This window comes from Struthio camelus, chromosome 2, assembly GCF_040807025.1.
Source record: "Struthio camelus isolate bStrCam1 chromosome 2, bStrCam1.hap1, whole genome shotgun sequence".
NCBI lineage: Eukaryota > Metazoa > Chordata > Aves > Struthioniformes > Struthionidae > Struthio > Struthio camelus.
This window is the reverse complement of record NC_090943.1, coordinates 2,324,381-2,351,152: the sequence shown is the minus strand read 5'-3', so window position 1 is coordinate 2,351,152 and position 26,772 is coordinate 2,324,381. Positions and strand designations below refer to the sequence as shown.

At 44.5% G+C, this 26,772-nt stretch overlaps 1 protein-coding gene across 2 annotated transcripts in view; it reads right to left on the bottom strand.

Annotated features, from left to right (window-relative positions):
* Nucleotides 1–1,732: 1,732 nt before the first annotated feature.
* The window catches only part of MYL3 (myosin light chain 3), a 37,511-nt gene continuing 12,471 nt past the window's right edge, over nt 1,733–26,772 (bottom strand). For both annotated transcript variants that reach the window (XM_068933800.1, XM_009684148.2), the window contains 6 exons: nt 15,346–15,373; nt 9,878–10,027; nt 8,519–8,692; nt 6,657–6,734; nt 5,970–6,005; nt 1,733–2,616 (listed from right to left, as the gene is read on the bottom strand). In XM_068933800.1, coding sequence (XP_068789901.1) covers nt 5,977–6,005; nt 6,657–6,734; nt 8,519–8,692; nt 9,878–10,027; nt 15,346–15,373 — 459 coding nt within the window. In that variant the 3' untranslated portion in view covers nt 1,733–2,616; nt 5,970–5,976. The remainder of the gene's footprint in view (nt 2,617–5,969; nt 6,006–6,656; nt 6,735–8,518; nt 8,693–9,877; nt 10,028–15,345; nt 15,374–26,772) is intronic.

Genomic DNA, 26,772 nt, shown 5'->3' with positions numbered 1-26,772 from the left:
CCCTGTCTAGCTCTTTGCTGGTGCATCTCAATGCAGCTAGTGGTTGTGCTTAGCCTGTTGGTCTGTGTCTCTCTCGCTGCTCTACCAAAGAACTCACTTTCTCGCTTGCAGCCCTATCAGCTCTTGAAGACTTTCTTGAATAGCCGTGAGCCTCTTGTAAGTCCCAGCTGCTGGACTGACATGGCTAAATGAGTGTTTCAGATGCCATTTTAGTAACAGCAATAGCAAAGACAGTAGCAATAGTAGCAATAATGCGTAATCCTCGATGTCCAGATACTATCTGTGCCAATAATATAACCACTGAACATAGCACAGGACAAGGACAGATGGAGACATCAGTTCTGGAGGTATCAGCACTTACCTGAATGAATGTCATCTGTGTGCCCGGATGCAAGGTTCACCTGCATCTGTGCATGAGGACAGGTGTTGCTTTGAGAATACAAGGTGAAGTATTCTTTAAGATATAGGTATAATGTGCTAAGGTGGCACCTTTTCAGGAGTTTGAGAGACAGGCAGGATGGTGCTGTTGCGTTTAACAGCAGAGAATGAAAACAGAAAAGCAGCTGATGGTCCACTGGAGAGATTAGGAGTTCTACTTCAATTAAACAGCATCTGATCTGGTAGCTAAATTCCTCTGAAAAGAAGTCAGAACAAGCAGCTAGTCTTTGATTTTGACAGAAATTTTGACGGGTCTGGCCTAAAGCGGGCCATGTAGGACTCTATTATGTTAACGGCGACAGCCCAATTTGAGTTGAGATCACCTAACAAGTTTATGATGCCGCCTGTTAGCCAAGTGCCTCTGCCCCAAGCTCTCTCAGTCAAGGGGATTTTCAAACCAAGTTACTCTGCAAAGCTCACATGAGACATTCTGAAGTGATTGCAGCAGCGGGAAAGACAGCAAGGATTGTACCTTTCCGCTGCTTGGGCACCTGAGATTCAAGAGGGTATTAAGCTATCCTTAGCGTTGCTAATCTCATGTCCTCATCAGTGGCCTGTCCAACCCGTTGCTCTGCTCAGGACTGATGCTTCAGAAAGGACTCTTCAAAATGAGTCATTCATTGTGACAGTTTTTCTCATCTCTTACTTGCCCCTTTAGGTAGAACAAACCCAGCCTGGAGATAAGAGAGTTGTGTAATTATTAGCATCTTTCTCCTCCTCCCACTCCACTAGCCTTTCAAACTTCCTTTAGCATTTTACTGCCATTGCCGTCATCTTAATACTATATTTAGCTCTCAAACTGTGGATTTTCACTTATGGCTCTTCAACGGTTTGTTTTGTTACAGCTCGTGTGTTGATGTAATTTGTTTGTCTTCTCTCATTCACAGCAGTTGCTCTCCACGGGGATGAGCAATTCTGTCATTCCTGTGCAATTTGTGTGCTGGTCCTGTAATGTTCCACTGATTAGCTTCCCTCTACTAAGCTTCCAAGACGTCCTTTCTAACAATACCTCTTGCTTAAATTGAGTGTCACTCATTTAGATTGTCTGCTATTTCATACATGAACTGTACTAGTTTTTGTGTTCTCCTTTTTTCCCCCTCTCAAAAACGTATTTTCTTTTTCTTTTTCAGTGATTTCTCCCCAGAAGATGAGTCACCTTAATTTGTATGCTTTTTCATGCTTCTCAGTTTTCCTTTGCCTCTACTGAGATTTTTTTCCCAACACTATGTGTTTCCCATTTCCCCTTCCCTCCTTTACTCTCTCCTCTAACAGACACAAGAAACAACGCTGAAACCAGGAGACAAAGAATCGCGTGTTTTACTGAGAAAAGCTACAGGACCTGTGTATCAGAGCAATTTCCAGTTTGCATTGGCAAAGATATTTCACTTGTTTCATGGGTAAAATGACTGTTGGATAGGGAAGACATCTTTGTGGTGAAGAGAGAGAAGGGATGCATTTTAGCAAATTTGTAAGCATTGCATAGACTTCTTTTTTTGTTTTGTTCTTTTTCTCCTTTACATCTCACACATTAAAGGTGGTATCTTCCAACCCGCGTGAATAGGGGTGCATTTGTTAGTTCCTTGCTGGGTATTCTGCTTTGACTGTTTTTCACCAATAACTAAGAGTATTCTTTGCACACATGAGATGTATACAATTGGTTTACTTTTGTTTCTCTCTTACCTTCTCAGATTACTCAGATTTCTGAACTGATTTTGAAACAGCTATTCTGAAAGATGCAATGAACACAAAAAGATGGGTCTAGTTGTTTTGGAAGGAAGAGTGGAGAGGAGGGAAGGATACTGCTAAATGAAAATACATTTTTGCTTGGCTTAGTCATGAAATAACTTATTCCTCTGTTCTCCCCTCCCCCTTCACAATATTCTATTGCTATTTTATATCCTGTATCAGAAAGAAAGAAAAAAGAAAATAGCGAATGCCCAGGTATTCATAGTTCATATTCCTGTTTCTTTAGTTTCCTGAGTGTACTGAATCTCCACAAAGACCATCCTCTTCCCATGATGAAAGAAGACAAAACAAAGAAAAAACATTTATCCAAACAACCTCAGGGACAGTACATTTTGTAGCTGTCTAATGGGAAACTGGGCTGTAAAATGAGAAGACGTTCCATTACATCGAAATCCAAGGCCAGCATCTGGGGTTCTCGGCGCCTATCTTGTCCTAAAAATAAAGTTATTTTTAAGTATTAGAGGAATAAAGTAGAAACAAATAACATCATCAGGAATCAGCCTCAGTCGTCCTCATGCATCTGTACTCAGACTCAGACTTGGGCAACAAGACTCTGCACTATGAAAATGTCAGCTGAGATCAGAGACTAATGACATAACATGACAAAAAAACGTGGTCAGTCCCAATCTTACACTCAGCATGTAAGTGGTGATATGGAGAGGTGATATAGCCAACCAGATGTGAAGCTAGATTGAAAACTCAGATTTTCAGAAAATCAGGGCAGCTCCTGAGCCACTAGATGATTTGTTTTAATTCTGTTATCCGCCCATATCTAAAAGCAGTCTCCCATCAGCAACATTTGAGCTTTAGGGACTTCATTAGCTAACTTCTAGATTTCAGATAGGATTCAGTTCCTTAATCATAGGCATCTAGTGCAGTCTGAGAGCCCCAAGGCGTTCAGTACATCCCTAAACGGTTGGCAAATATGATGTAGGCTCAATGGGAGGTTTGTCCTTTTCTGCACTGGCAGCTGGACTCCTTGCATCTGTGTCCCTTAACTGGAAGAGCTGAATCACTCTGTATGCTCCATTTGACCAGGCCTCCTTTAGGTCTGAAAAATCTAGATACCCAGTTTTCATATAGACACCTGTATGTAGATGTCTTCATAGGACGGGAGCCAGGGAAGGCTATTTCAGCTGGTCAGACGCTGGTGTTACATTCTGGAAACTGACCCACAGTCACATGAGTTCTAGCCACTGGGCTCAATTCCGTTCCCCACACCTAGGTACCTAGAGCCATTTGAGATGTCTTAGAGTGTCCTCCAGCCTGGCCTCCAGCTGGCCCTCCAAAAGGTACAGGTCTTCCATAGGCTCGGCATCACATCTGTGCTGCCATAGCTATATGAGACACTTGGAACACCTGAAATAACACCAAGCACCTACATGTGGGCAAGTGAATTGAGCCCCTGTGTCCACACTACGGACTGCCCCTCCAGCTCTACTGCTCTACTGTTTGAGCTGACATTTTTAAAGCTAGCTCAGAGACTTTTACAATGCAAAGTCTATGTCAGGGAAACAGGCATCAGAACAATCCAGACATCGTTCAGCTTGCTCCCAGAGAAGATTCACTTTTGTACAAGTCAAAGAGTCCCACTAGTGATATGAGCTGAGAGAGCTCCTCAAGGCAATAGAATGAGCAGCTGGTCACACGAGCGTTTTAGGCTGTTTAACCAGAGCTTGCATATAGATGTGACCAAGTGCAAGGGATAAAGGTTGGCTCTCTGCTCACCACACCTTCAGACACATGATAGGCTACAGGAGAGGCCTGTGTGCATTGCCTTCACCGGAGGTCAGTGTAGTCTGTGGTATGTATCCCGCAGCCCTGTTCTACAATAAAGTGGACATTGGACAAGAAGCAGGATGGAGTGCTTTCTAGATAGGTAAGAAAGCTTAATGTTTTCTGCTGCCTGTGTCTTTCTCTATTGAATAGGGAAAGGGGTAGGTGCATAGCCAATTAGACAGCGCTATAGCACTGTCTACTGTAAAGGAAGAAGAGCTGGCTATAATTCTGCAAAGCACTTGGCTTGGGGGGCCTGAAAAAAAGTGGAAGATTCAGTAATAGAAGATGTAACTGATTACTCTGTTTTATAAATAGTATCTGGCACCTGCTGGAAGTGTGCGTGGAGAGGTTTAGTACAAGAAAAGTTATACAGTATAGGCACAATAACGATGATTGCAGAAGGAAGAAAGGGACTGGTACAGTTCAGTTCTTATACTGGGATCACGCTCTAGCTTTCCACCAGCATATGGGAATGGCCAAGAAACATGAGCCACTAGTTTATTTTTGGACTCAGATCCAGATTCCCACTGAGTTCATATCCAATGTTTCGGGATGTGTTTGCCATATGCTTTATGGCAAGGGGCCACCAGCCTTTCAAGGGTAGAAACTGCATTTTTCTTTCCTTAAACATGCCAACAGAAACTCTGCAGGGAGTGGAAGATGCCACCCCTGAAAGAAGCCCATCAGGGCTAATTGGTGAATCAGTGGCAGATCGGTTATCTGTGAGTCAGGCGCTCTCAATGCCCTTTCCAAGCCCACCAGAAGCCAAGACATACTTTCTGGCCCATATGCTGCAGCTCCCAGCCCTATGCCAGCTCTACAACGTACCACTGCTGACTTGTCCTTTGGTGGCTGATCCTGCTTCAGGGGACTAGAAAGACTTTTGGCATCAGGATGGGAATTTCCCATGGCAGCAGGTTTATGATGGGATTAAAGCTTGAGACCGTGTCTAAACAACAATTAAGAATCATGCTAGCTGTGGGATTGCCACTTTGGCTGTGGGCCGGTCCAAATCTTTGGAATCTAAAACTGGGAGGCGGTGTTGGAAAAGTGTGTACGTTTACAGAAGATAAATGCCTGTAGAAAGAAAACTCAACCATAATAAGAAAAAGCAATCAGTTTTTTAGCCATTTTACATTTTGGTCAATTTTATCTCGGAACAAAAGTCCCAAAGACCTGGATTTGACTCCTGCCTAACTCACTCCCTAGGGTGCCAGTGAACATAATCAAAAGTCACCACACAGCAGAAAGGTCTCAGTGGGCTGGAATAATGTCAGCTCCAAAAGCAAACAAAGCTAGGCCTGGTCAGGACAGAGTAGAAAAATAAACCAAAGCTGAAGGGGGAAAAAACAAACAAAAAAACAAAACAAAAATCAAAACAAACCCAAAGAAAGACAGTGTCTTTCTCAGTTTATCAGATATTTTGCAGAACAGAGTTAGTTAACTCTCAGAGCAGACCTTCCCCAGGAGCTGAACAGAGATAAATAGTGGTGAATGCCACTTCAAAATATCTGGCACCTTTTCCAGGAATACAAAATAAACCATGACCAGTGAATACTGGAAATGAAGTTCAGCTCATTTGCCATGGCGAGACTGAGACACTCTTAATGGTACTGTGGTTTAGAGAACACTACTGAACAAAGTCAGAGAAGATATGCGGGACAAAGCTCATGTCTTTTCCTGGAAAACCAAGCTATTTGCCAGGAAAGGTTGGGGGCCAGATTTACAGAAGGCCAATAATTATCCTCCAATTGTATGTTCAGTAACACATTCATGCATTACTCCTTATCTACTCTTCCTTGTATTTATTGCCCGCTCTCTCTCTAATCAGCTCGATTCCATCTTCTTGCTTTTTTTTAGGAAAAGTTTAGGAGCAGAGACTTGTAAGTGAGCATCCAAAATGTGCCCCCTTTAATGTTTTCAGTAATCAAAAAGGAATGAGCATTTGCTCTTTGGAAATCAAAACCAAAATAATAGGATACACAAGGAGGACAGAAGAGACTTACCTGGTATTCAGTTAGCCATAATATGTTTCACAAAAGCTGAAAAGAATAGAAATAGAAGGATCATTTATCAATGCCCCTTCACTAAACTCAGTAACGTCTCACTACCTCTGTTCTGCTTGGCTGCTATTTCAGTTCATTCCTCTTGCCTATCCTGATCTGATACAATGAAGACAATGTTACTTTGTAAATAAGACTCCAAATACTTTAGTACTAAAAGCTTTGTAAATCCTTAAAAATACATATATGCAGTGTAGTGTAGCCATCAATCTAGGGAGGCCGTGGAAATGAACACACACGTTAGTCAATCCATAGATTGCTTAATCCTTAAGTAAGATAGTGATTTTCACCAGGGATCTCCTAAAAAAGATCGCTCGCTTTTTGGGGGGACAAGGAACTGTGGGTGTAGGTAGAAAAATTAGAGTAAAAATAAATGTGTAGAGCAAGATAAGAATGACCAGCCCAGCCTTTCTGAAAGGCCCATGGTTATTATCAGCCATGGAAAGTACAAGTAACCTTATTACAGATAAGGAGGTGGATTACGGAATCTGAATTGCTCTAAAATTTGCAAAAACTTCATATTCTGGTCTTTGGGAGTAAGATTTTCCTTGGATTTAAGCTTTCACAGAATAACTGGAACAAAGTCTTCAAGCACATGGTCACTGCACAGACCAGACTGCTCAGACTTACCTTCATAGTTGATGCAACCATTGGCATCTTCCTGACCAGCCATTAGCTTATCAACTTCCTCTTCAGTCAACCTCTCACCTGCATGAAAAGCAAAATGCCTGTTGAATACCTTAGTACCTGAATTTTTTTTTTTAAAGGATTTATGAATCATAGTTCAAAGAATCAAAGAATACCAAAGAGAGTGAGAGGGAGGAGAAGAGAGACACAAGTTTGCTCTTCAGTTCAATTTGTGGTACTGACTGCTAGGAAAGCAACTTTTGAACTTGCAAACTAAGAAAATTCAGTCTGAAAACCATGAGGAGAGAATAAATAAGGAAACCCACAGGGTATCATGTTCACATAGTCATTCTTCTAAGAATAAGCTTACTCTAAGTGGCAAAGCTACAAATTCTAAGATCAAACTTAGGATCTGCTTTTTTTTTTTTTCTTTACAGACTCTTTGTCTGTACAGCAGAGAGGTCAAGCCAACCCATTCCCCTGTTTTACACATGGATATTAGATGGGATGAATTCCCTTCCAGAAATGAGTGGGATAAATTTTAAGGTGATGTCAACTGAAACCATTTTTTAAAAAGTATTGGATGTGCCCTGCTACTGATGTTGTTTCCCTTTTCCATCACTGACTTCTCACACACAGGGGCAAGTCCTCAGGTGATGTGAGCCTGTGATAATTCAACAGAATTTTTGAAAAGCGAATAGAAACGTATGCCATTTTACGGAATATTTGGCTGTGCCTAGGATTTGGCCAGGATTTAAGAATACCGATCTAAATAGCAGTGCTAACTCTTTGGATTTAAGTACTTCCTATCAGTATTTGAAAATCAGTCTTTGACACATTTTTGTGGGTTATTGAAAAAAAAAGGGTAAATACAAAAGTGTTTTTCTGTAGTATAGTGAAACTCACAAAACTAACCGATGCGGTTTCTTTGTCCAGGATAAGGTTAGATGGTCCACCAGTCCTGATTTTGCATGTCTTTGTGTCATCACTGAATTTGGTCCCCAGGCTGATCAAATAGCATCAGCGAAAATAGGTACTCAGCCCTTTTTTCTTATTTTTAGTGTGCCATTAATATAGATGGATGTGTCGTGGATGGATGTGTCATGGAACTGAAACCCCCGGGCATAAAAGGTTTGGATTTTTGAAACAATATCCCAAGTCAAAACCCATCACTGGAATCCTTCGGTCTAAATCAAATCTCACTTTTTATAATAGTAGACAAGCACTAGTGGAAAAGGCTGATCCTGAGAAACGCTTACTGGATTCAGAGGACAAGATGTCAATGCCTTATAGTCCGAATTGGAAATCTGCCATTAAGTTACAGCCAAATTTTCTGTCCAGCATCCATGTTGTTGTCATCGTTCTCTGTGAAACTGAGCTTCTCAAATCAGAATTTGAGAGGAGGGAAAAATATTGATTCCTCTTTTAAAAATACAGTTTATCCATTTCAGAGACACTTCTGTTAAACAAACGACTGATAGAAAAGTGCTTCATCTTAAAACTTTTCTTGAAGATCCAGGAAAATTGCAGGCAAATACTAAGAGATAGATGCACTTTCCACTGTTTGGATAATAGTCTGGTCATAGAAATATAGTATTTGCTGGGGAAATAAGTTGCTAGAACAAGGACAGAAGAAAGGAAGAAATAAAAGGGGGAAAAGAAGAAAAGACGAACATTGTTTGAGCTGTAAATCAGTGATCTTTAGCTTCATTCCTAAAGAACTTTTTCTGTCTTGATAACCAAGAACAATGTGATGACTGAAATCTTGCCCAGTCTTTCTCTCCATAAAGGTGCTTTACGTTACCCAGCATGCTACATGGGAAGGACTTCAGCAATGACTTTGCACGAGGAAAAGTTCACCTTACCCAGCGTAGCCAAAACGTGGCGGAGCTCAGCCCCCATCACGGTTCCATTTCCCTCCTTGTCAAACACTCGCAGACCCTCCACAAAGTCCTCGTAGGTGCCTGTGTCTTTCGTCTTGGAAATATGCTGGAGCATGGGCAGGAAGGTCTCAAAGTCGAGCATCTTGGAGTTCATTTCTGCAAAGACACAGATTGAAATGAAAGTTCTGGTGAATTCTGGGAGAGCTGAGGACTAGCCATGGGACATCCACAGTGGATGGTGGTGAGGGTTAGGAGAACCTTGGCAAAAAAGGCCAGCTAAAGGGAAAGAACAGAGCATAGGGATATCATAAGTACAGATGGAGGAATGCACAGCTGGAGGGGGAACAAGACCTCTGAGAAAGAGAGAGAAGTATGGTTTTGTATGGACTGATAGATAGACAGATGTCTCCTTTTATCTGACACATGCAAATGTTAAGGAATGCAGATACTGTTAGGGTCTCAAGGTTATTTGACACAATGTAAAAAGATGAAACTGAGCAGAAGACAGTGAACAAGAGGAGCTCACTGTTGATATGAAATCTAATCTTCTTGGCAGCCCTATAATGCAGAAATGTTAAAAAACAAACTGGGAGAGGAACTTCAGAGCGATTAGGGGAATGTCTTCACACTGGCAGGACTAGGGTTGTGTATCCCATTTCCCTAACTTTTTCCTTTTCAAAAGCAGGATCCTAGGGCATGATGGCTTCTTCTCGGCTACTTGTCCCATCTCCCACTCTGTCATTACCATATCCTGAGATAGCACAGTTGTTGAATGAGGGCCTAGTTCTCAGTTCCCACTAACCTAAATGGAAATAATGGCAACGGAAGTCATCTAGGAAATGCCTGAACGTAGATATGGTCTAGAAGAGCTTTCTTTTGTTCTGAACGGATACCCTGAGTACGGTGAACTTTTAAGGGAGATCCCACTGCAATCATTATAGACCCTCCGACATGTACTTTTGTAGAGCAAGCTGTGTCCTCACATTCAGTCTGTCCCTTAGTTTCTGTGGACGTCTTCAAAAAGTCTCAGTCTTTACTAAACACAAGTGAATATCTGTCATCAAAACAGTTTTAAAAGGTAAGAAATTGTCACTGTAAAATACACTGAAACACAGGGCCATTATATGAATTCAGTCTCCTAAATCTGAGGCAATTATGCTGACTGAAGATAAGCTTTTCCCTCTGTTACAGTTCTGCCAGAAATTTGCGGGGGGTTGCTCCATATCCTCGGTCGCTTCACAGTAAATCTTTCCATCAGAAAACGGAGACCTTATCTGCTTGGCCTGTCCATTAATTCTTGGAGTGCTGTTTTTCCAAACAAACACAGAGGAGGTCACCAACCTTCTGGTTTGGGTCTGCCAAGCACCTTCATGACCTCAGCTTGGGTTGGATTCTGACCCAAAGCTCTCAAGACATCTCCGCATTGTGCATAAGTGATTTTCATCTCAGATTTTGGAGTTCGGTCAAAGAGTGAGAATGCTTCCTTAAATTCTGGAAGACAAAAAGAGAGAAAAAGGAAAGAAAGAAATGTATACCATGCTCCCTCAGATAAAGTCAAAGCAAGCCGAGACCTTCCCTCTAATTACCTCAGCCTGACCCTTTTATTTTGCAGTTTGGGAACAAGTTTGATGAGTGTTGTTGTTTCTGTTATCTGCAATGTTTTGTATTCTTCCTCCCCTGCATTTTCCGGTTCAATCGGGGAGTGGAATCACAAAGGTCAAATGCTCTTTTTGTGGTATTTCCGGCTCAGCTAGTGTCAGGATGTACAGAAAACCTCATCGAAACGGTTGACCTTGAGAGCTTTCCAGCTCAGCAAGAGCACTCATGATGGCATAGAATTCAATAGCAGTTCTGCTCATTAGCTAACTGGATATCATATTGATCATTTAACATTTAGAGAGCGCTGCCACAATCCACGGAGACAAAGGAGCATCTCCATTAGTAGGTAATGAGGTAAGTCCTGATCATCTACTGGAAGGACCACACAACAAACAGTCTATTGGTAGGGGAGGGTGCAGGTGTGTAGAAAACCTTTTAATTGACCAATTGTCATAGTTAACAGTGTCAAGGAGGAGGTCTAGAAGGAGTCTCTAAATTGTGTTTTCTTTTTACCTTTTTATTTTTCCTAGCACCAGAGCAAATTGCATCTGGAGAGGTCAGGTTCGGTATGCCAACAGCTACTGAGGCCACCCAGGACCCATGTCTGCGTATGCCGCAGTTCCCTCAAATGGTTTCACATTTGCCTGATTTCCCTTCTGCTCCCAAGCAGAGCTCTTGCCCTTGCAAGACAGACAGCTCCTCTCTATCACATCCTTAAGAATATATCCTCGTGTTTTCTCTTTACCGGAGAGGTGAGGGTGAGTCCCCTACAAACGCTTGCAGCGATATTTTGACAAAAGTATCCCCATGGGATTGGGTCCCTCACTTCTACACTTTACTTCTACCACCCTTAACCGAGTCAGCACAGAAATCTCGTTACCAGGGCTCACCCTCAATGCTGGGGATGCCGACACACTACAGAAACAGAGGAGCACCTCGGTGCAAGTAACACTAACAGGCAGTTATCCTTTACTGAACACATTGCATGAGGCACAGTCTGGAACTGATCGCACATATCCCTTTGGCTTTAAAGCTGTGAATCCCGGCATCTGCCTCTCGTCCTGCTGTTACTCTTCTTCTGTATACGAGCCTCTTCCATTCTCCAGACACAGCCAGGCTATCTTCCCTCCCTAGATCCTGATTTATTCACTCATTCAGCCTTTCATTCTGCATTCCAGATTTTCTCCACCTTTCCCGTCTCAATTCCTTCTCATCCCCTTTATTCCCATTCCCTCTTTTTTTTTTTTTTTCCTTTCTTCTCTTTGGCTTATTTGCCTCTCTCCTTCCTTCTTCCAGCATTACTCTTTTTGCCTCTCTTCCTCCTTTCACTCTCCCTTTTCATCTTTATCATTCCACATATGCCTTACTCTTTTCTTTCCTCATCCAGCATTTTCAATCCACTTTCTCATTATGAACTAACTAATGCTCTCCTTGTTTTCTTCTCTGCACTGTCTCTTTTTTCATCTCTTGCTTTCTCTCACTGCCTGCCTCTCTCTCCTTGCCTCCTCTGTGGCCAGCCGGAGCCCACGTGCCATCTCCAGCAGAGGGCAATAGCGGATTTCCATGGGCTCCTTGAGGATGGGAGGAGTGGGCAAGTGCCCCACATCAAGCTGTCCTCTCTTTTTTAGGGGTCTCAGTATCCCAGGTGAAGGGGAAATCCACCTACCTCCCCGAGCTATGTCATTGCCTGCCAGCTGTGCACTCCCTGAGACCAGTTGCCTGAACATCCTTCCCACCATCTCCTAAAGGCTCGCAGTTCATCACTAACAGTTACATTTTCCTCTCTTTTTTTTTCTTTGCAGAAATATGCAGAAGTAGTCTATTTTTGATTCTTTTTTTTTCTTTTGCATTTGATGGTTTAATGCGAGTTTCCACCAAAGCAGTGAAACCAACGTGGCTACGGTCTCCTTTGTCCTTCCGTCAGCCGTTACACCACAGGCAGGAGTAGTGTGTATTTTCATACGACTAATTGCTACCTATCTTCCCATCTTGAATAGCTCGTATTCTTCTCCTCTTTTCAGCCGTGGAGAGGGGAGAGAAGGACCAGAAAGCCAGTTTCATAAATTGCCACCACAAACGAATTTCACTTGCGGTCAAGGCAGGAGAAGATGAAAAGGTGGGTGTGTGGCTTGACCCACAGACCATTCTTCCCACTCTGAGATTAACATTTTGGGGGCTGGCATTACACTGCCTGTAGGCAGGGAAGTCAGTCTGGTACAGCAAAGTCTTTTCCTTAGCAAAGGCTATCTAACTCACAGGCTGGAGTTCACATTGACCTAATTTCAGTCCACTAATAGGGAAGCATCTAGTATCTAGTCTCAGTGAGACAGCTAGGTCCCCTTCTGGTCAAAGGTGAGAGACAGAAAGAGAGAGGGGTGCTTATTATACATTAGAGATCTATTTTATTTTTCTTCCTCATACAAAGGTATGGCAGGTGACACTGATCTCCTCACAAGTACCTGAAACAGAGAGTTTGACAGGCCTAACAGTACAACAGCGATCTGAACAAGAACCCAGAGCACAACAGGTTCAGCTGAAACCCACAAGCAAGTGAGAGCTGACAATCATGGAAGTTTGTGACAGAGAGAGGACAGAACAGGAAGGAGAAAATCTAAAATACGTTTTAATCCAGAGGTTTTGTGAGTCCCAACTCTTACGTCATGCCAATGGCCAGTAAAGCAGCTCTAAATTATGGCAAGTAGTGCTGGGTCTCTAATCAGTATTTTTAATGCAAATCAAAATAGTTTAAAAGTACTGGACCACTGATCATCCACACTTTTATACTAGTAGTGTTGTTGAACTGGCAAGGTTTTAACCTGTGCACACTAGCATAGAGTGCACACTGCCTGTGCCAGTGACAATCCCTGGGACAACCCTGGACCGTGAAATAGGCAGAATTCTACTCCTGCTGTGCCTAAGCTCTACCTAAGAGTATCTGCCTACTGTCTGTCTGTCTGTATGTCTATCTATCTATGTACTCATAGGACCAGAAGAGCCAAGGAAAGACATCAAGGAACTGAAGGATGGGGAGAGCTTTTCCGCTCAGTCCCCACTAGGCACTCCTTCCAACTCATGGTAGAACTGATGAACCAGCCATGGGATGAACCTTGCGTGGGTTAGTGTCTTGCCACAACGCTAGTTCACAGCATAACATATCCTGCTGTGGCTAACATGGAGGTCTCATAGTATTTCTCACACGCATGATGTTGTCTGTTTGCTGCCCCATGGCTCTCTCTTTGATATTTCAAGGAGATGCTGTTCCACAAGTCTGGGATTACCAGCTCTGCTCCTAGTATGCAGCAAGTGCAGTTAGACCAGAAGAAGGGTGGTGTAAAAAAGGAAGATGCAACTTGCTGCTTCTGGAGACAGTCTACTAGATCTGGCTCTAGATCTGCTACTGTATAGGGCAGCCCTGGGGTTGGTCTGAACTGGCCATTTCCTAGCCATTCCTGGCCAATGGCCAGGTAAGCATCCACCGTGCTCTGAACAGTCCTTCTCTTTTCTTCTCTGATATCCCCACTAGAGCTAGCTGGGATTGAGAGGGGGAGAGAAAGAAGGCATAGAAACTAGATAGACCCTATCTAATCCCCAAGGCATTAGATGTTGGTAGATTCAGCTGCTCTGTGCTGCTGGAACAGTTCAAAGGTTTGTGACCCAAAACTGGGCCTTTCTCCCACGGCTTTGGGACTGGCAAAGGGTGAGTTCCCAGAAATAAGCAGTTATCTCAAACCATGAGTCACCTTTTGACCTGTTGTTAGAAGACAAAAACTAAAGCCTTGCAGTGCATCTTGAAAATCCCAAGGTAATCTTGCAAGTCTGTAGAAGAGCCTTGATCCCCAAAACAGTAAGCATTTGGTTGCAGTTCAGAAAAATCTTTCCTTCTATATTTCACCTCTCTGAATCGCCCTGTTTGGGCAATCTGTAATCTTTTTCATCTGTTCCGGTCAACCTATTTTCTGATACCAACTTTGATAGGCTCTGCCAAGGTCTGCCAAGCTTTTAAAGACCAAAGCAAAATTATGCCAGATGTTCAACCCCATCCATCAATTATACTTAAAGTAAAAAGCAGGCTGCCTACTGAGGAAAGAGGGGACAGCTGCAGTGGGTAGTGTTCCCAGGACAACATGCATGAGGTTTCAGTATCAGTTTCTTGGGCTGGAGCAAAGGGTTCAGAAACTGAAGCTGATGTTTTCCTTTGAAAGAAAAAAATATCACCCAGTCGTTATTTGCTGGTTCCTGGACAGCTATCACAAAACTGCAACAGATTAAATTCCAACTGAATACAGGGGAAAAGTTCTTAAAGACAGGACTGGGAGACCTTCTGGTAAAGGGGTTTTTATCTTGTTGGTAAGCTTTTTTTAAAGAAAATATGCCTTCGTACTGAGGGTTTTTTATATTTTTCACTTTTCTCCCATTGGCAGAATGGACCTGGTATTGTCTGTAATGAAATAAGTACACTCTGTGTGGGTTTAGTCGGTGCGCTGCATGACTTTTCCCTTGACCAACTCAACAGGGTATTTGGAGCAGGGATGAGGCAGGAGGGTGACAGCTCCTGATTTAATCATAGTAAATGAAAGTCTTCCTCACCCTCCAGAAGATTATTTGCAGTGTCAGGGCAGAGCTGAGAGAGCTCACGGACCAGTTGCATCAAGCAGCACCATGCCAACCCGGTTTGGGGATGATCTGAGGAAGAGGTTTATATTCTGCCTTCTGCTGCCCAACTGCCTTCTTTGCTGTGGCCTGCAATTTTAGACTTTATATCTGTACATGTGGGTAAAGCAAATAATCCTCCTGCTGTAGCAAACACTACCAGGACCTACTTCTTCCTTAGGACCCATGAGAGGTATATTATCAGCTGTTGCTAACATAGAAAGACAAGTGATCGTGTTCATATCCCAGGATCCCTGACTGGCCTTTTATGAGTGCTTCATAACATGTCTTCTTCCTCTGTTTTCCTTCCTTAGCTAGGTAATAAGGGCAAGGACAGAAGCTCTCTGCATTTGTATGATTTTTCATTGATTTAAGATCTCAGAGGGGATCCAGAGGTGTTAGGGACACTCACAAAAGTGGACAGTATAGCAAGACTATGTATTAAAGTACAACCTCCTCAAAGGAGCACTGAGTATCAGACCAGTGTCCACCCCAGCACTTGCCAGCACCTCCCCATGATGGTATTTACTGTGCAGGGAAGAGAAACGGATCTTCCTCACCTTCAATCTGATCAGGAGTGAATTCAACCTAGAAAAGAGAAATAATAACAGCCAGATAAAACCAGAAAACTGAAAGAAATAAGAAAGTTCCAGGTTAGTCTCTGTGTTATGATTCTGGATGCTCGTGATGTCCATGGAAGAGACTACAGCAGCTGATAAACCCAAGAAAATTATTCTATGAAGTCTGTAGGTGCATCTTCTTTCCTCTTCCACCTTCCCTTTTCAAACAGCCCCACCTTTAGGACCTCTAACCCCGCCACAAGGCTGCAGATGCCTTTTGCCTGTCCTTCTGCTGCCCTTATGTCCTTGCTGTATTCTCTTTCCCCTATCCCAAGTTCACTCTATGCCACTGATGCCTTCCCCCCAAGTCGATTATGGCAGCAAAATGGTGAATCCTAGGTTGCTTGGCTGAAAAGCGATTATCTGAAGACAGATTGGGACCTACTGACCACGGTCTTTTCCAGCACAAGAACAAGGAGTTATCAAGCAAAGACAGCAGCACTCAGGCTCAAAGCAAAGCAAGGGATGTGGTTCTTCTCTCGTACAATTGAATTGTGGAACTCCCAGTCACAGGATACTGTGGATACTCTCAGGCTACACGTGTGTAAAGGGAGATGGGACCACTTCTTGGAAGGGAAGTCCATTGAGGTTTACTAAATATGCAGAAATACTTAGCTGAAGGAGTTCCTGATTGAGGTTTAGGAGAGTGTTTGGGGGTAATCTTGCCATGTTATTGTACCGTTCCCAAGGGTACCTGTACCCTTCCCAACAAGAAGGTGGATGACCTAAGATCCACCTTTTGCCCACTCACACCAATAAATATCACCTTTTTTGCCCTTAGTAAGGGAGTTAGCCACACCTGTTACTTAGGGAATACCAACAGCAGAGGCGTCTCTACTGACAGGAATAGTCCTGCAGTGCAGGAAGAATTGCAGATCACCATTAGAGTGAATGCATTAACAAAGAGAAAGCACGAACGCGCAAATGCACACATGCAAGCTACAATAGGTACACACTTAGCAATACACAAGTACACACCTTTGGAAGCATTCTGCTGTGGGCACATACAACCCTCTTCCCCCCAACATATGTACAGCCCCACATATTTTGGGTCAAATTTTCCTTATGAAGCTGACCATCTCTCATTGCTTCCTTAATATCATCTTTTGCTCCTTGATAGCAAAGCAGTCACAGGTTTACAATGGAGCAAAGGTATTATGAGAACCACAAATGCAAACTCCCTCCTTTTTTTCAAGGTGAAATATGACATGACACAGCCCTTCACTGTCTAGTCAGGATCCTCACGCTATTAAATGACTGAGCTGCTATCTAACCCCAAGAGCAGTCTAGACCCTTTGTAGACAACTCCCTCAACTCTGCAGCTGGGACAGTTTTGAGCTGGGAGAGTATTACAATTCCTTTCTTCTACCCAGACCTTGGCGGACAGCTCCCAGCTGGCTTTCTGCCTCAAGATACCCTGAACAGCATGAGGAGCTCTAGCATTCATAGGACACACGCCTATGGGGTGGATACAGACAGACCAAAATTCACTCTACCTATGCCTATTGCTAGCCAGCTCCTGACAGATACTAGCAGTGTGTCTTGGTCACATCACGTGGCTCCATAGTAAGAGTCCTGCAAATTCTCTCCAGGGTCTTTCTTTTGCCAGTGTACATATTCCCCAAAGAATATGAACCTCCCTGACACCTACCCCTCAAGAAAATACCATCTTCTAACCTAATGTTGATTGTGCGCATGAGAGGAAACTCCTTCCAGACATTATCTGTCATTATTGGTGGCTGAGAACGTCCCTTAGGGAAGGTGATTCCCCACCCGTTCTTGCAGGGTATCCTGCATCAACTTCTGAAATAACCCGGTCAATCCTGAAGACACTTTATGGGGTACGGAGAGGTTTCTTGACTTAGGCTGCCCTGGCAGAAAATGCCAGAAGACCGGCTTATTTATTTAGGTACTGCATTTACGCGCTGAAGTCTCCCTAATCCTTCAGACCAACCCTTCATCTGCACGTGCTTCCTGCCAGTCTCCTGCCTATCTCTTCCTACCATAGTGTTTCTCAGCATACGAGATATCTTGCTAAGGTGCCTCTAGGCACCTGTATCCCCAAAAGATGCTTCCTAGTAACTTTAGGCATCTTCTGGTGTACGAGAAGGAGGAATCAGAAAACATCTGATGGACTCAGAAGACAAGATTCAACACTAATTCTGTGAGTGTTGAAAACTGGGCCTCTGTGTTTGTGTCTGACCTGTTCAATCATTATCTGAACTGGATCATTCAGGGGTTTACCACTTTGTTGCAATTCTCAGTCACAATTTACCTTGAAAGATATCCAGTCAATAAAAGAGTTGCTAACCAGGCAGCCAACAAGCTGTCTGGGAGGAAGCATTTAGAGAATGCTAGCAAGGAGCCCCTGATAAAATAGTAATGCTGTTCCCTTTTCTAACATGCTGAGGAATCCAAACACATCTTTATCATAAAGATTATAATCATATAGACTGTTTTCTATACCAAATCTACATACCTCAGACTAATTCCCACCAAGGAACACATTTATACAGATGCACTGTCAGCATACAGCTTTATGCCCAGTGTGTCTAATCATATCAAGCTTTGAGGGCTTTCCTTAAGCTAATTTCATACGGAGTTTATTTAGTCATCAGTAGACAGACTGGGTGAAATAAGATCAGAGCTGCTGGCTACTCATGTCTAAATTATAATGATGGATTGTTCTTGGGGAAGGATTCATGTCAGCTACGCTTAAATAGAGACATCTAGATGTCCCAGCGACCCCACATTTCCTTTATACCAGCAGAGAGGAGTGGGCGCTTCCAGGGTGCAGTTTAACTTGTTTAAGATCTGTACTTGAGAAGGAGATGAATAATGGCCTCATCTTCATTGAGTGGATCAATTATCTAATTCCACACTAACGATCAAAGGAGCTTGGGTAACTAGTACAGATGTAGATGTCCTTTCCAATCTGGTGAATCCCATCCAGAAAGCCTGAGTTAGCCCTTTCACAGAATCACAGAACGGTTGACTTTGGAAGGGATCTCTGGCGATCATCTAGTCCAACCTCCCTTCTCCAGCAGGGTCTCCTAGAACACATTACCCAGGAACTCAGGATTGTGTCCAGATGGCTTTTGAATATCTCCAGGGACGGAGACTCCACCACCTCTCTGGGCAACCTGTGCCAGTACTTTGTCACCCTCACAGGAAAGAAGTTTGTCGTCACGTTCAGATGGAACCTCGTGTGTTTCAGTTTGTGCCTGTTGCCTCTGGTCTTGTCGCTGGGCACCATGGAGAAGAATCTGGCCCCATCCTCTTGACACTTTCCCTTCAGATACTTATAAACATTGAGGAGATTTCCCCCTGAGCCTTCTCTTCTCCAGGCTGAACAGGCCCAGCTCCCTCAGCCTCTCCTCATAGCAGAGATGCTACAGTCCCTTCACCAGTTTAGGAGCCCTTTGTTGGACTCGTTCCAGGAGCTCCATGTCTCTCTCTTGTACTGGGGAGCCCAGAACTGGACACAGCACTCCAGATGGGGCCTCCCCAGGGCTGAGGAGAGGGGTAGAATCGCCTCCCTCCACCTGCTAGCAACACTCTGCCTAATGCACTCCAGGAGACCATTGGTCCTCTTGGTCACAAGGGCACATTGCTGGCTCATGCTTATCTTGTTGTCCACCAGCACTCCCAGGTCCTTCTCGGCAGAGCTGCTTTCCAGCAGGTCAACCCCCAGCCTGTACTGCTGCATGGGGTTATTCTTCCTCGGGTGCAAGACCTTGCACTTGCCTTTGTTGAATGTCATGAGATTCCTCTCCGCCCAACTCTCCAGCCTATCCAGGTCCCCTTGAACGGCAGCACAGTCTTCTGGTGTATCAGCCACTCCTCCTAGTTTTGTATCATCGGCAAACTTGCTGAGGGTGCACTCTATCCCTTCATCCAGGTCACTGATGAATAAGTTAAACAATACTGGACCCAGTATTGACACCTCAGGGACACCACTAGCTACAGACCTCCAACTAGAGTCAGCACCACTGATCAGAGTCTGATCACACTGATCGCACTGCTCACTGATCTTTGGCAAATGGCAGGCCAGGAGAAACTGGGCCAGAACAAAATAGGATGACTGTAAATTCCCACGGCTAGATCAAAGGGAAGGCTTGAAATGAAAGGCTGAGCATGCCTCACCTCTAAGCATGGCCCCTACAAAAACATCACCCAGTAGTGGAGGACTCTGCATGACAGCTGGCAAGGTGGTGACGGACGGTTTGACCAGAACCACCGCCTAGGCACGGCTTCCTCTCAGGAAAGCAGCAGAGATGTGTGGGTGGCAGCTGCTGCTATTTTCTCCCCTCTCCGCACATACCACCATGGAGCTGTAGGGAAAGGCGAGTCATCATTTACCCAGCCACAAGGTATCATTGAAGGCGGGTGGAACAAACTCTGCCTCCGGACTATATTTAGATTAAATACGGTTGGGGTTTGGTTTCCCTTCCCCTCTCCTTCAGAACAGCATGGAGCACATAAGACCAAAGCCACCTCAGAGTGACAAGAGCAAGGGTGCAGCTTCCCAGGAGGATACCCCAGGTACACCAAGCAGGAGGTTCAGGCTATAGAAATGGGGCCAGACTGAGACCAGCTGTAGGCAAAGGAGTCCCTGGCTCTGGGATTTGAGGTCTGTGCCAAAAGCATCGCACCAGTAGACTGTTTCAGCTGAGCTGGGGTGGCTCACATCTGTCTCCCAGAGGGCACTGAGGGCAGAGACGTTATAGATGCAAAAGGTGGCCCCATACCAAGGCCTTCTGCTTCTCCTCTGCAATCAGCAGCCAAACAACTAAAAGCCTCCAAAAGGCAGCTGTAAAGCCCAGGCCTCCTCTTGCCCCCTGGACACATACCCCTGACACACCAACAGCATCCACACTTCAGTGAGTTCAGTCAACAGAGCAGCCTTCACTGCCTGAAGCTGGAGAATGCAAAACAGGGTGTTAAACTAAAATTGCTTTCCCAGGTACATCTTTTCATTCTCCAGTTCCTTGGAAGTAAACTAGGATGATTTCCCTTGCAGTTTTGTTTGTTCATGTGCTTTTAAAACACAGACACTTCAGAAGAGTTCAATTTCCCCTAGCATTTTTTCCGTTGGCCACTGAGATTTTAAGACAAGGGCATTCCTATGAATTTCACATATTTAGAGCACCTAGATTCAGGGTGGCTGCATTTGCTACAAACCCATATGAGAGACAGAGCTGCTGAATGCTAAACCTGCTTTTACTCTGACTTGCCTCTTTTCTCTTGTCTTGATGTGTCAGTTGTGCTATATGTTCCTTGCAGACGCTAGGCGTCTGCGTAAAATACTTTCCATAGCAAGTATGAAGTGTTATGCTAGCTTTCCTGCTGTTTTAGCAATCCTGGCTTCAGGGAATCATCACCTGGCCAGCCAGATGCATCAGCCATGTCTCTAATGCTACTGTTCCCTTGCCTAAACCTTGGCATTAAACTGGTTTTATCCCAGAAAGACCTGGAGAGACTCACCCCTTGGAACTCTTACGACATTTACAGCTTCTTATCTCAGGGAATTTTTGTTTTTTATAAACCTATAATATCTCAGTCAAGCACATAACACTGTACATGATACACAATCATAACTTAGTCTGAAAGAAGTCCTATTAATAAAACTGTTGCTAACCAGCGACTAGGAGGTTATGTGGAGGGAGGCGTTTGGACAACGCAAGCAAAGAGCCCTCCCCGGAATAGAAACAATATTCTTCTCTTTTTCGTAATGCTCCATGGAATCCTAACGCAAACAGCAAGGTTTTTACTCAGCCATGGCAGGGTTAGTTTTGGAGAACGAAAAGGGCTTTTCTTCCGAGACCGATTTAGGAAGCAGAAATGCAGCAGATGGAAAGAGGCCCAGAAGGCCATCAAGATCGGTATCACTGTGTTGAGGCTGCATTTGTATTCCACAAGCTCCCTCCCCCCCCCCCCCCACCCCGCAAAGACCTTTTTAAACCTATTAATACACAATGTCCTTTCTCCCATCATTTTCTGCGCAAAACGACTGCGATGTGCGTAAATGCCTCCGCTGCCCGTGGGCAGACAGTCAAGTCCCGTTCACCTCCATCACCTCACTACTGCTGATAGTCGCTCCTGACCTTCCAGCCCTTCTGCCTGTCGAAACACTTTTGGTATATCTACATTTTCTTCCCAGGGTTGTCCTAGAGATGCTCCTGGTTATTTCTAGTTCAGTTCATGATCTCACGGCAGGAAGGCGCTGTACAGCACATAGACTCCTGACTAGGACATGGGCCGTGACTCATGACGATTAGTGTTGCACCTTCTGGTCTTCATAAGGAACAGCTAAAATGTACTGACATTGTGGAGGACAGAAATTTAACCAGAAGACTCTGCTAATAACTTATGGTTTGAGTTTTCTGGTTGGTCCTAGTGTTTTCAGGAGAAAAATTATTTCAGTTTGACCTGAAATGACAGATTTTTCTTGGAATGGCATAAAATATACTGTGGGGGGGGGAGGGGGAGGGCAGAGCACTGACCTGTTGACCATTTCGCAATATTTAACTACATCAATAATGTAAGTGAAGTTAAGATAGAAATGAATCATTATTTTCAGCCAAACAAGTAAAGCCTTTCACTCAAAGAATAATGGGATGTATTTCCAGATGGGGAAAATGAGGCAAAGTCTTGGTCATGGTCATGCAGAGGATGGTGCTACATAAGGAAGTTCAAAAACACTTTCTAGTCAGCCTACGCTCTTGTCAGTCAGCAGCTGGTCACTCTGAGTCTTTCTTTTCTCTGGACTTCCTATGACACATGAAGAAACGTAGCAGTACATCACCATTTCTCACATTATAGCTTCAGAAGACTTTATGGACTGAAGGTCCCTACTTTAGCCTGGAATAAGTCTGGGCCAACTCTGGCATGTTGTGGCTTTTGATTCAGATGCTCCTTCAAGAACTGGATGTAGAAGCCTTGCGTGAGGAGCTGTGTCTGATCTGGGCTTAGGAAGAGGTGGTTTGGGTCTCAGAGTCGTGCTATAGTATGCTGCCAGGTGGTCACAAAGCTGGAAAGTAGGAAAAACTGAGTAGGTGCGTAGCAGTAAAGGTGATGGGTGAAGGACTATGAGGAATCAAACTGAGGAGAGATGGATCTGAGGAACCCACAAGGTTCCTTCCCCAAGAAAGGGGTTGCAACATGACCCTGAACTTTGAGAGTAAATCTGGTCAGCCGTAGTGCAGTGCTCTAAATCCCTGCTTAGCTTGGAACCACAGCCTGACAAATCTCCAAGGAATGGGTTAAGAGCAGCATGGTCTTCAGAGCAGCCTCACAGCTGGTGCCAATGCTCTGTGCCCTCACCTTAAGCCAGGGAGGTGGGTGACAGTCCCCTCAGCAGTATTTTGTATTCCTTTCCTTCTTTCTTTCTTGCAAATACCTTCTGGGGTTGAAGGAGCAGTGCGCTTTTGAATCGTGGTGCTTTCCCAACTCTGGCAGGGCTGCAGCCCATAAATTGATAGCTCCCTTTCTTGGATGGGGAATGAGCTGCCATAATTTTCCAGGGCGCGAGGGGAAATTCCACAGCCTTAACAAGAGAATGACACAGCCACTCTGGAGAACTGAGATGGTTTCTGGCAACAGCCAGCACCAGAAATATAAAACACTTTGTAGACTGACTGTTCTCCCTGTAGCAACAAGGTTTCGGATTCTCCAACCATTTATTGACGGTTGGCTTCCCGCTTTCTCTGTGGCCCCCCCTTCACCAGCCTCACCAGCAGATGTTTGTTCAGATGTTCGCAGCTATTGAAGAAATCATAAAACTTAAAAAATACTCTCTGTAAAATCCTGGAGGGGAGCCTGGGGTGTAGGAGAGGTCAGACGTTGCCTGTGCTGTCTGCCTGAAGTAGACGGCCGTCAGTTCCTGGGTTGGATCTCCAAAGGGGATGAGATGAACCCCAAGGGGCAGCTTGGGGACTGCATTGCAACCCTTTCTGGGGGCTTGTGGTCCTCACACCTCCTGCCACGTGGTTGCTAACAAGGGAAAAGGCCCCAGATCTCAACCCAGCATGCTCAGGGGCAGGGAGATGCTGCCATCCTTAAGTCAGCAGTAGAGTTGTTCCCCCTTGGGGTAATTTGGTAAACAGCTTTAGTGAAAAAAAAATGGAGGTACTAGTATTGATAGTTATTATTATTGTTATTACTCTTGTAATATTGACACAAAAGCCTTTCCTACTGGCTTTCCAAAATCAGATGTTTTCTTTTGTAAATACTGGTGGTTTTCCCATTTTTTAAAATTCAAACATTTTTATATTGAAGTCGTATTTTTCATATAAAATTGACTTAACGAATCCCACTCCCTCCACATTAGATCACTCTGAAGCGTACCAAAATGATTCTTTTCAGACTGAGCAAAATCACTCTGAGTTGCCAAAAAAGAATTTTTGTGGGCTTTTCTGTGTCACTGAAACCTCATCCTGAAAATTCAAGCTGATTTCTTCTAATATTTTAATTCCCCCATCAAACCTAAAAAAAACCCACCCTTTGCTGAACTAATTTTGGTCTTGAAAGACACAGTTATGTAACTCCTCCAGGTCGCTCAGTGACATGCCAGTCATGCTAGTAGTGAATGAGACCATGGGAAGCTCTTGGTTGGCCCATGTGAAAAGAGCTTGGCAGGTCTCGGGCAAGACGTAGTAGACAGGTGCCTGCAACAAAAAAATCTCCTGGAACCACCGGAGCAGGTTTCGGACGTGGGAGCGGAAGTTCTTGCTCGTGCTCAATAAGGTCCTGCACACAAAAGAACTTTGGTGTCTCGCATTGAAAATTTTAGGCTAACATGAGGTCAACGCCGTCACAGCCCCACCGCAGCTGCAGCCACACTGATGCTACAAATCACACAGCGATGCGGTGCAGACATCACTGCCAACGTTTTGTTTTCCGTCATCTACATTGCAACCATTACCACCCCAAACGTGGGGCCGGCACCTCGGCGAAGCCATCCTCCCAGGGACGAGATAACACCAACCTCCAGCCCCCCGGGGAATTCAGTCCTTCCCTGTGCATTTGCAGCTCCCGGTAGCAGCAGCAGTCACAGCTGCGCAATTTAAAATGTCACACCACTCATCCTGTAAATGCCTTGGGGGGGGGGGGGGGAAGGGATTAGGCTGCCTCCTCCGAAAAGTCACTGCGATAAAGCACTGGCAGCCAGGAGAGCTCTGCCTTTGTTTCGCAGAGCTGGCAGGCTGAGCACACATGCCTCTCCCAAAATAATCATGCTGTAACTTAGACTCAGTTTCCAATGGGTCAAACTGTTCCCCATAGCAAATCCATGAGCATAAACTCATCTGCCACTGTGATCCACTTAGTGTCTTCCTGTAGCAGTGGTTTTACTTATTTTGTAATTATTTTGTAATTATTTTGTAATTATTTTGTAATTATTTTGTAATTATTTTGTAATTATTTTGTAATTATTTTCCAATGTAGGACGTTATTCACTGAGAACTGAGAAAGCCCCTGCTCTGATCTCGATGAGTAACTGCAGCCATACTGAATGCTCCTACCCATCTCTGCATCTCTGATCTCTGGGGTCTCAGATACAAAAAACTTAGCCCTGATTGGCGGGTCAGTGAGGATGACGGAAACTTCAAAACCTGCCCTTTTATCAAAATTTCAGATTTTTGGCTGAAGAAAGAACAAAGTAAAAGCCCTTTCCCTGTCTTGTCCAGCACCAGGAGTTTTTGCTCTTGGTTCACTTCGGTCTGCTGGAGGCCTTCTGCTTGATTCACCTTATGAGGTTTATTTATGTATGTAAGAAGAAGCCACATCTGAAGTTTCCTAAGAACACAACTGGAACTCATGTTTTGGAGTTTTCTTTTGTTTTTTTTGGTCCACTTCTAATGGTGTCAAGATCCAAAATCACATAATATTAACAAGAGCTCTGATCCATGACTGTTTTCCTGGGGCTGCAAGAGGACACTGAAAAACAAGTTTCACCCGGGAGCGAAGGCGAGAAGCCCAGGATTTGTACAACGTCCCGCAGCCTCAGCACCGAACGCCCTTTCAGACTCATTACAGCTATTTCCTGCCTATTGTCTCCCATATGTAATGATTTTGGAGGCATACTCAAAACTGTGCATGAGCCACAGCGTTTATGGAGTGTGGTCACCAGGCAGCATGACGTTTGATGACATTTCATCTCTAGAGGGGGTGGGGGGTTGCATTTGTTTGGTTTTTTTGAGCCAGTAAATCAAAGAGAGAGACAACATTTTTACCCCCTGCCAGTCTGTGACTGTAACCTATCAGTCAGTACTCACCACAAATGCTGAGAAGTCTGAGCTATTTTCCTTGCAAACATTTCAGCTCTATTTTTTTTCTGTAAATATTCAGTGGTTATTGTCAGGCAGCTCTCAACGGGAGCTGGGTTCCCTCTAAGCCTTATTTCATTTCACTCCTCCCCGTTGCTATTTTGTTAAGGCTGGGAGGGTCATAAACCGGCTTGTTTTTGCAAGGTTGCTCCTCAGAGCAGACTTCTCGCAGCCTCACTCAGCCGCGTCTGTCCGGTGGCCGCGACGTTCTGCCGCTTCCCAGAAAACACGATCGGTGGATTGTCACCGCTACTATTCTGGGCTCCGGCTGCGTAAGCGTGCTGGAGCTGATCAGCTTTTTGCAGGCTGGAGGCTGTGCTGGCTCTGGCCAGGTCAAGGGCTGGATTTCGTGCTCTTTCCCTGGGCCAGGGCTGGCAACGGCGTTTGGCTGCCTGGAGCCTGCCTGGGGGCTGCGGAGGGGACGTGGGTCTCTGGATCTGCTGTTTGGGCACCCACCCGGAAGGCCATGTATATGTATACACACACCCAGCATTTATATAAAGAGAACAAGCTGCATGGGGGCATGTACGGGTAAAAATGTTGACATATCCCCATATATGTCTATGTATATGTGCATATTTACTTATATAAACAGATGCAGGTGCATAGGCAAGTATGCACACACATACACATATTTTATTTATATATATATATATATATATATATATATGTACATGCACACACTCTATATATAGATCTGTAAGTATGCATAACATATGTCAGCACAACCCACATATTCACAACTCTACACACCAAGCCAGGCAGAGAAGCCAGAAGTGAGAGGTGATCATTTATAAAGAGCCAGAGTAAATCTGCGCTGATCTGTTTAACTCTAGAGGCTTGGATCTCCCCCTGGCAAACTTTGGTTCAGTTGCCTGTAGAGAAACCTGCCCAGAGCCTCAGCTAGCACAAGTCAGCTCAGACCTTTCGAAAACTGGAGCCCAAGCTATTCAACTGGGATAAATCAGCGTGAGCGCCTTGACGCCAACCAGCCAGATCCTCACTCGAGGCAGATCGGGGCAGCTCAGCTGGCGCAGAC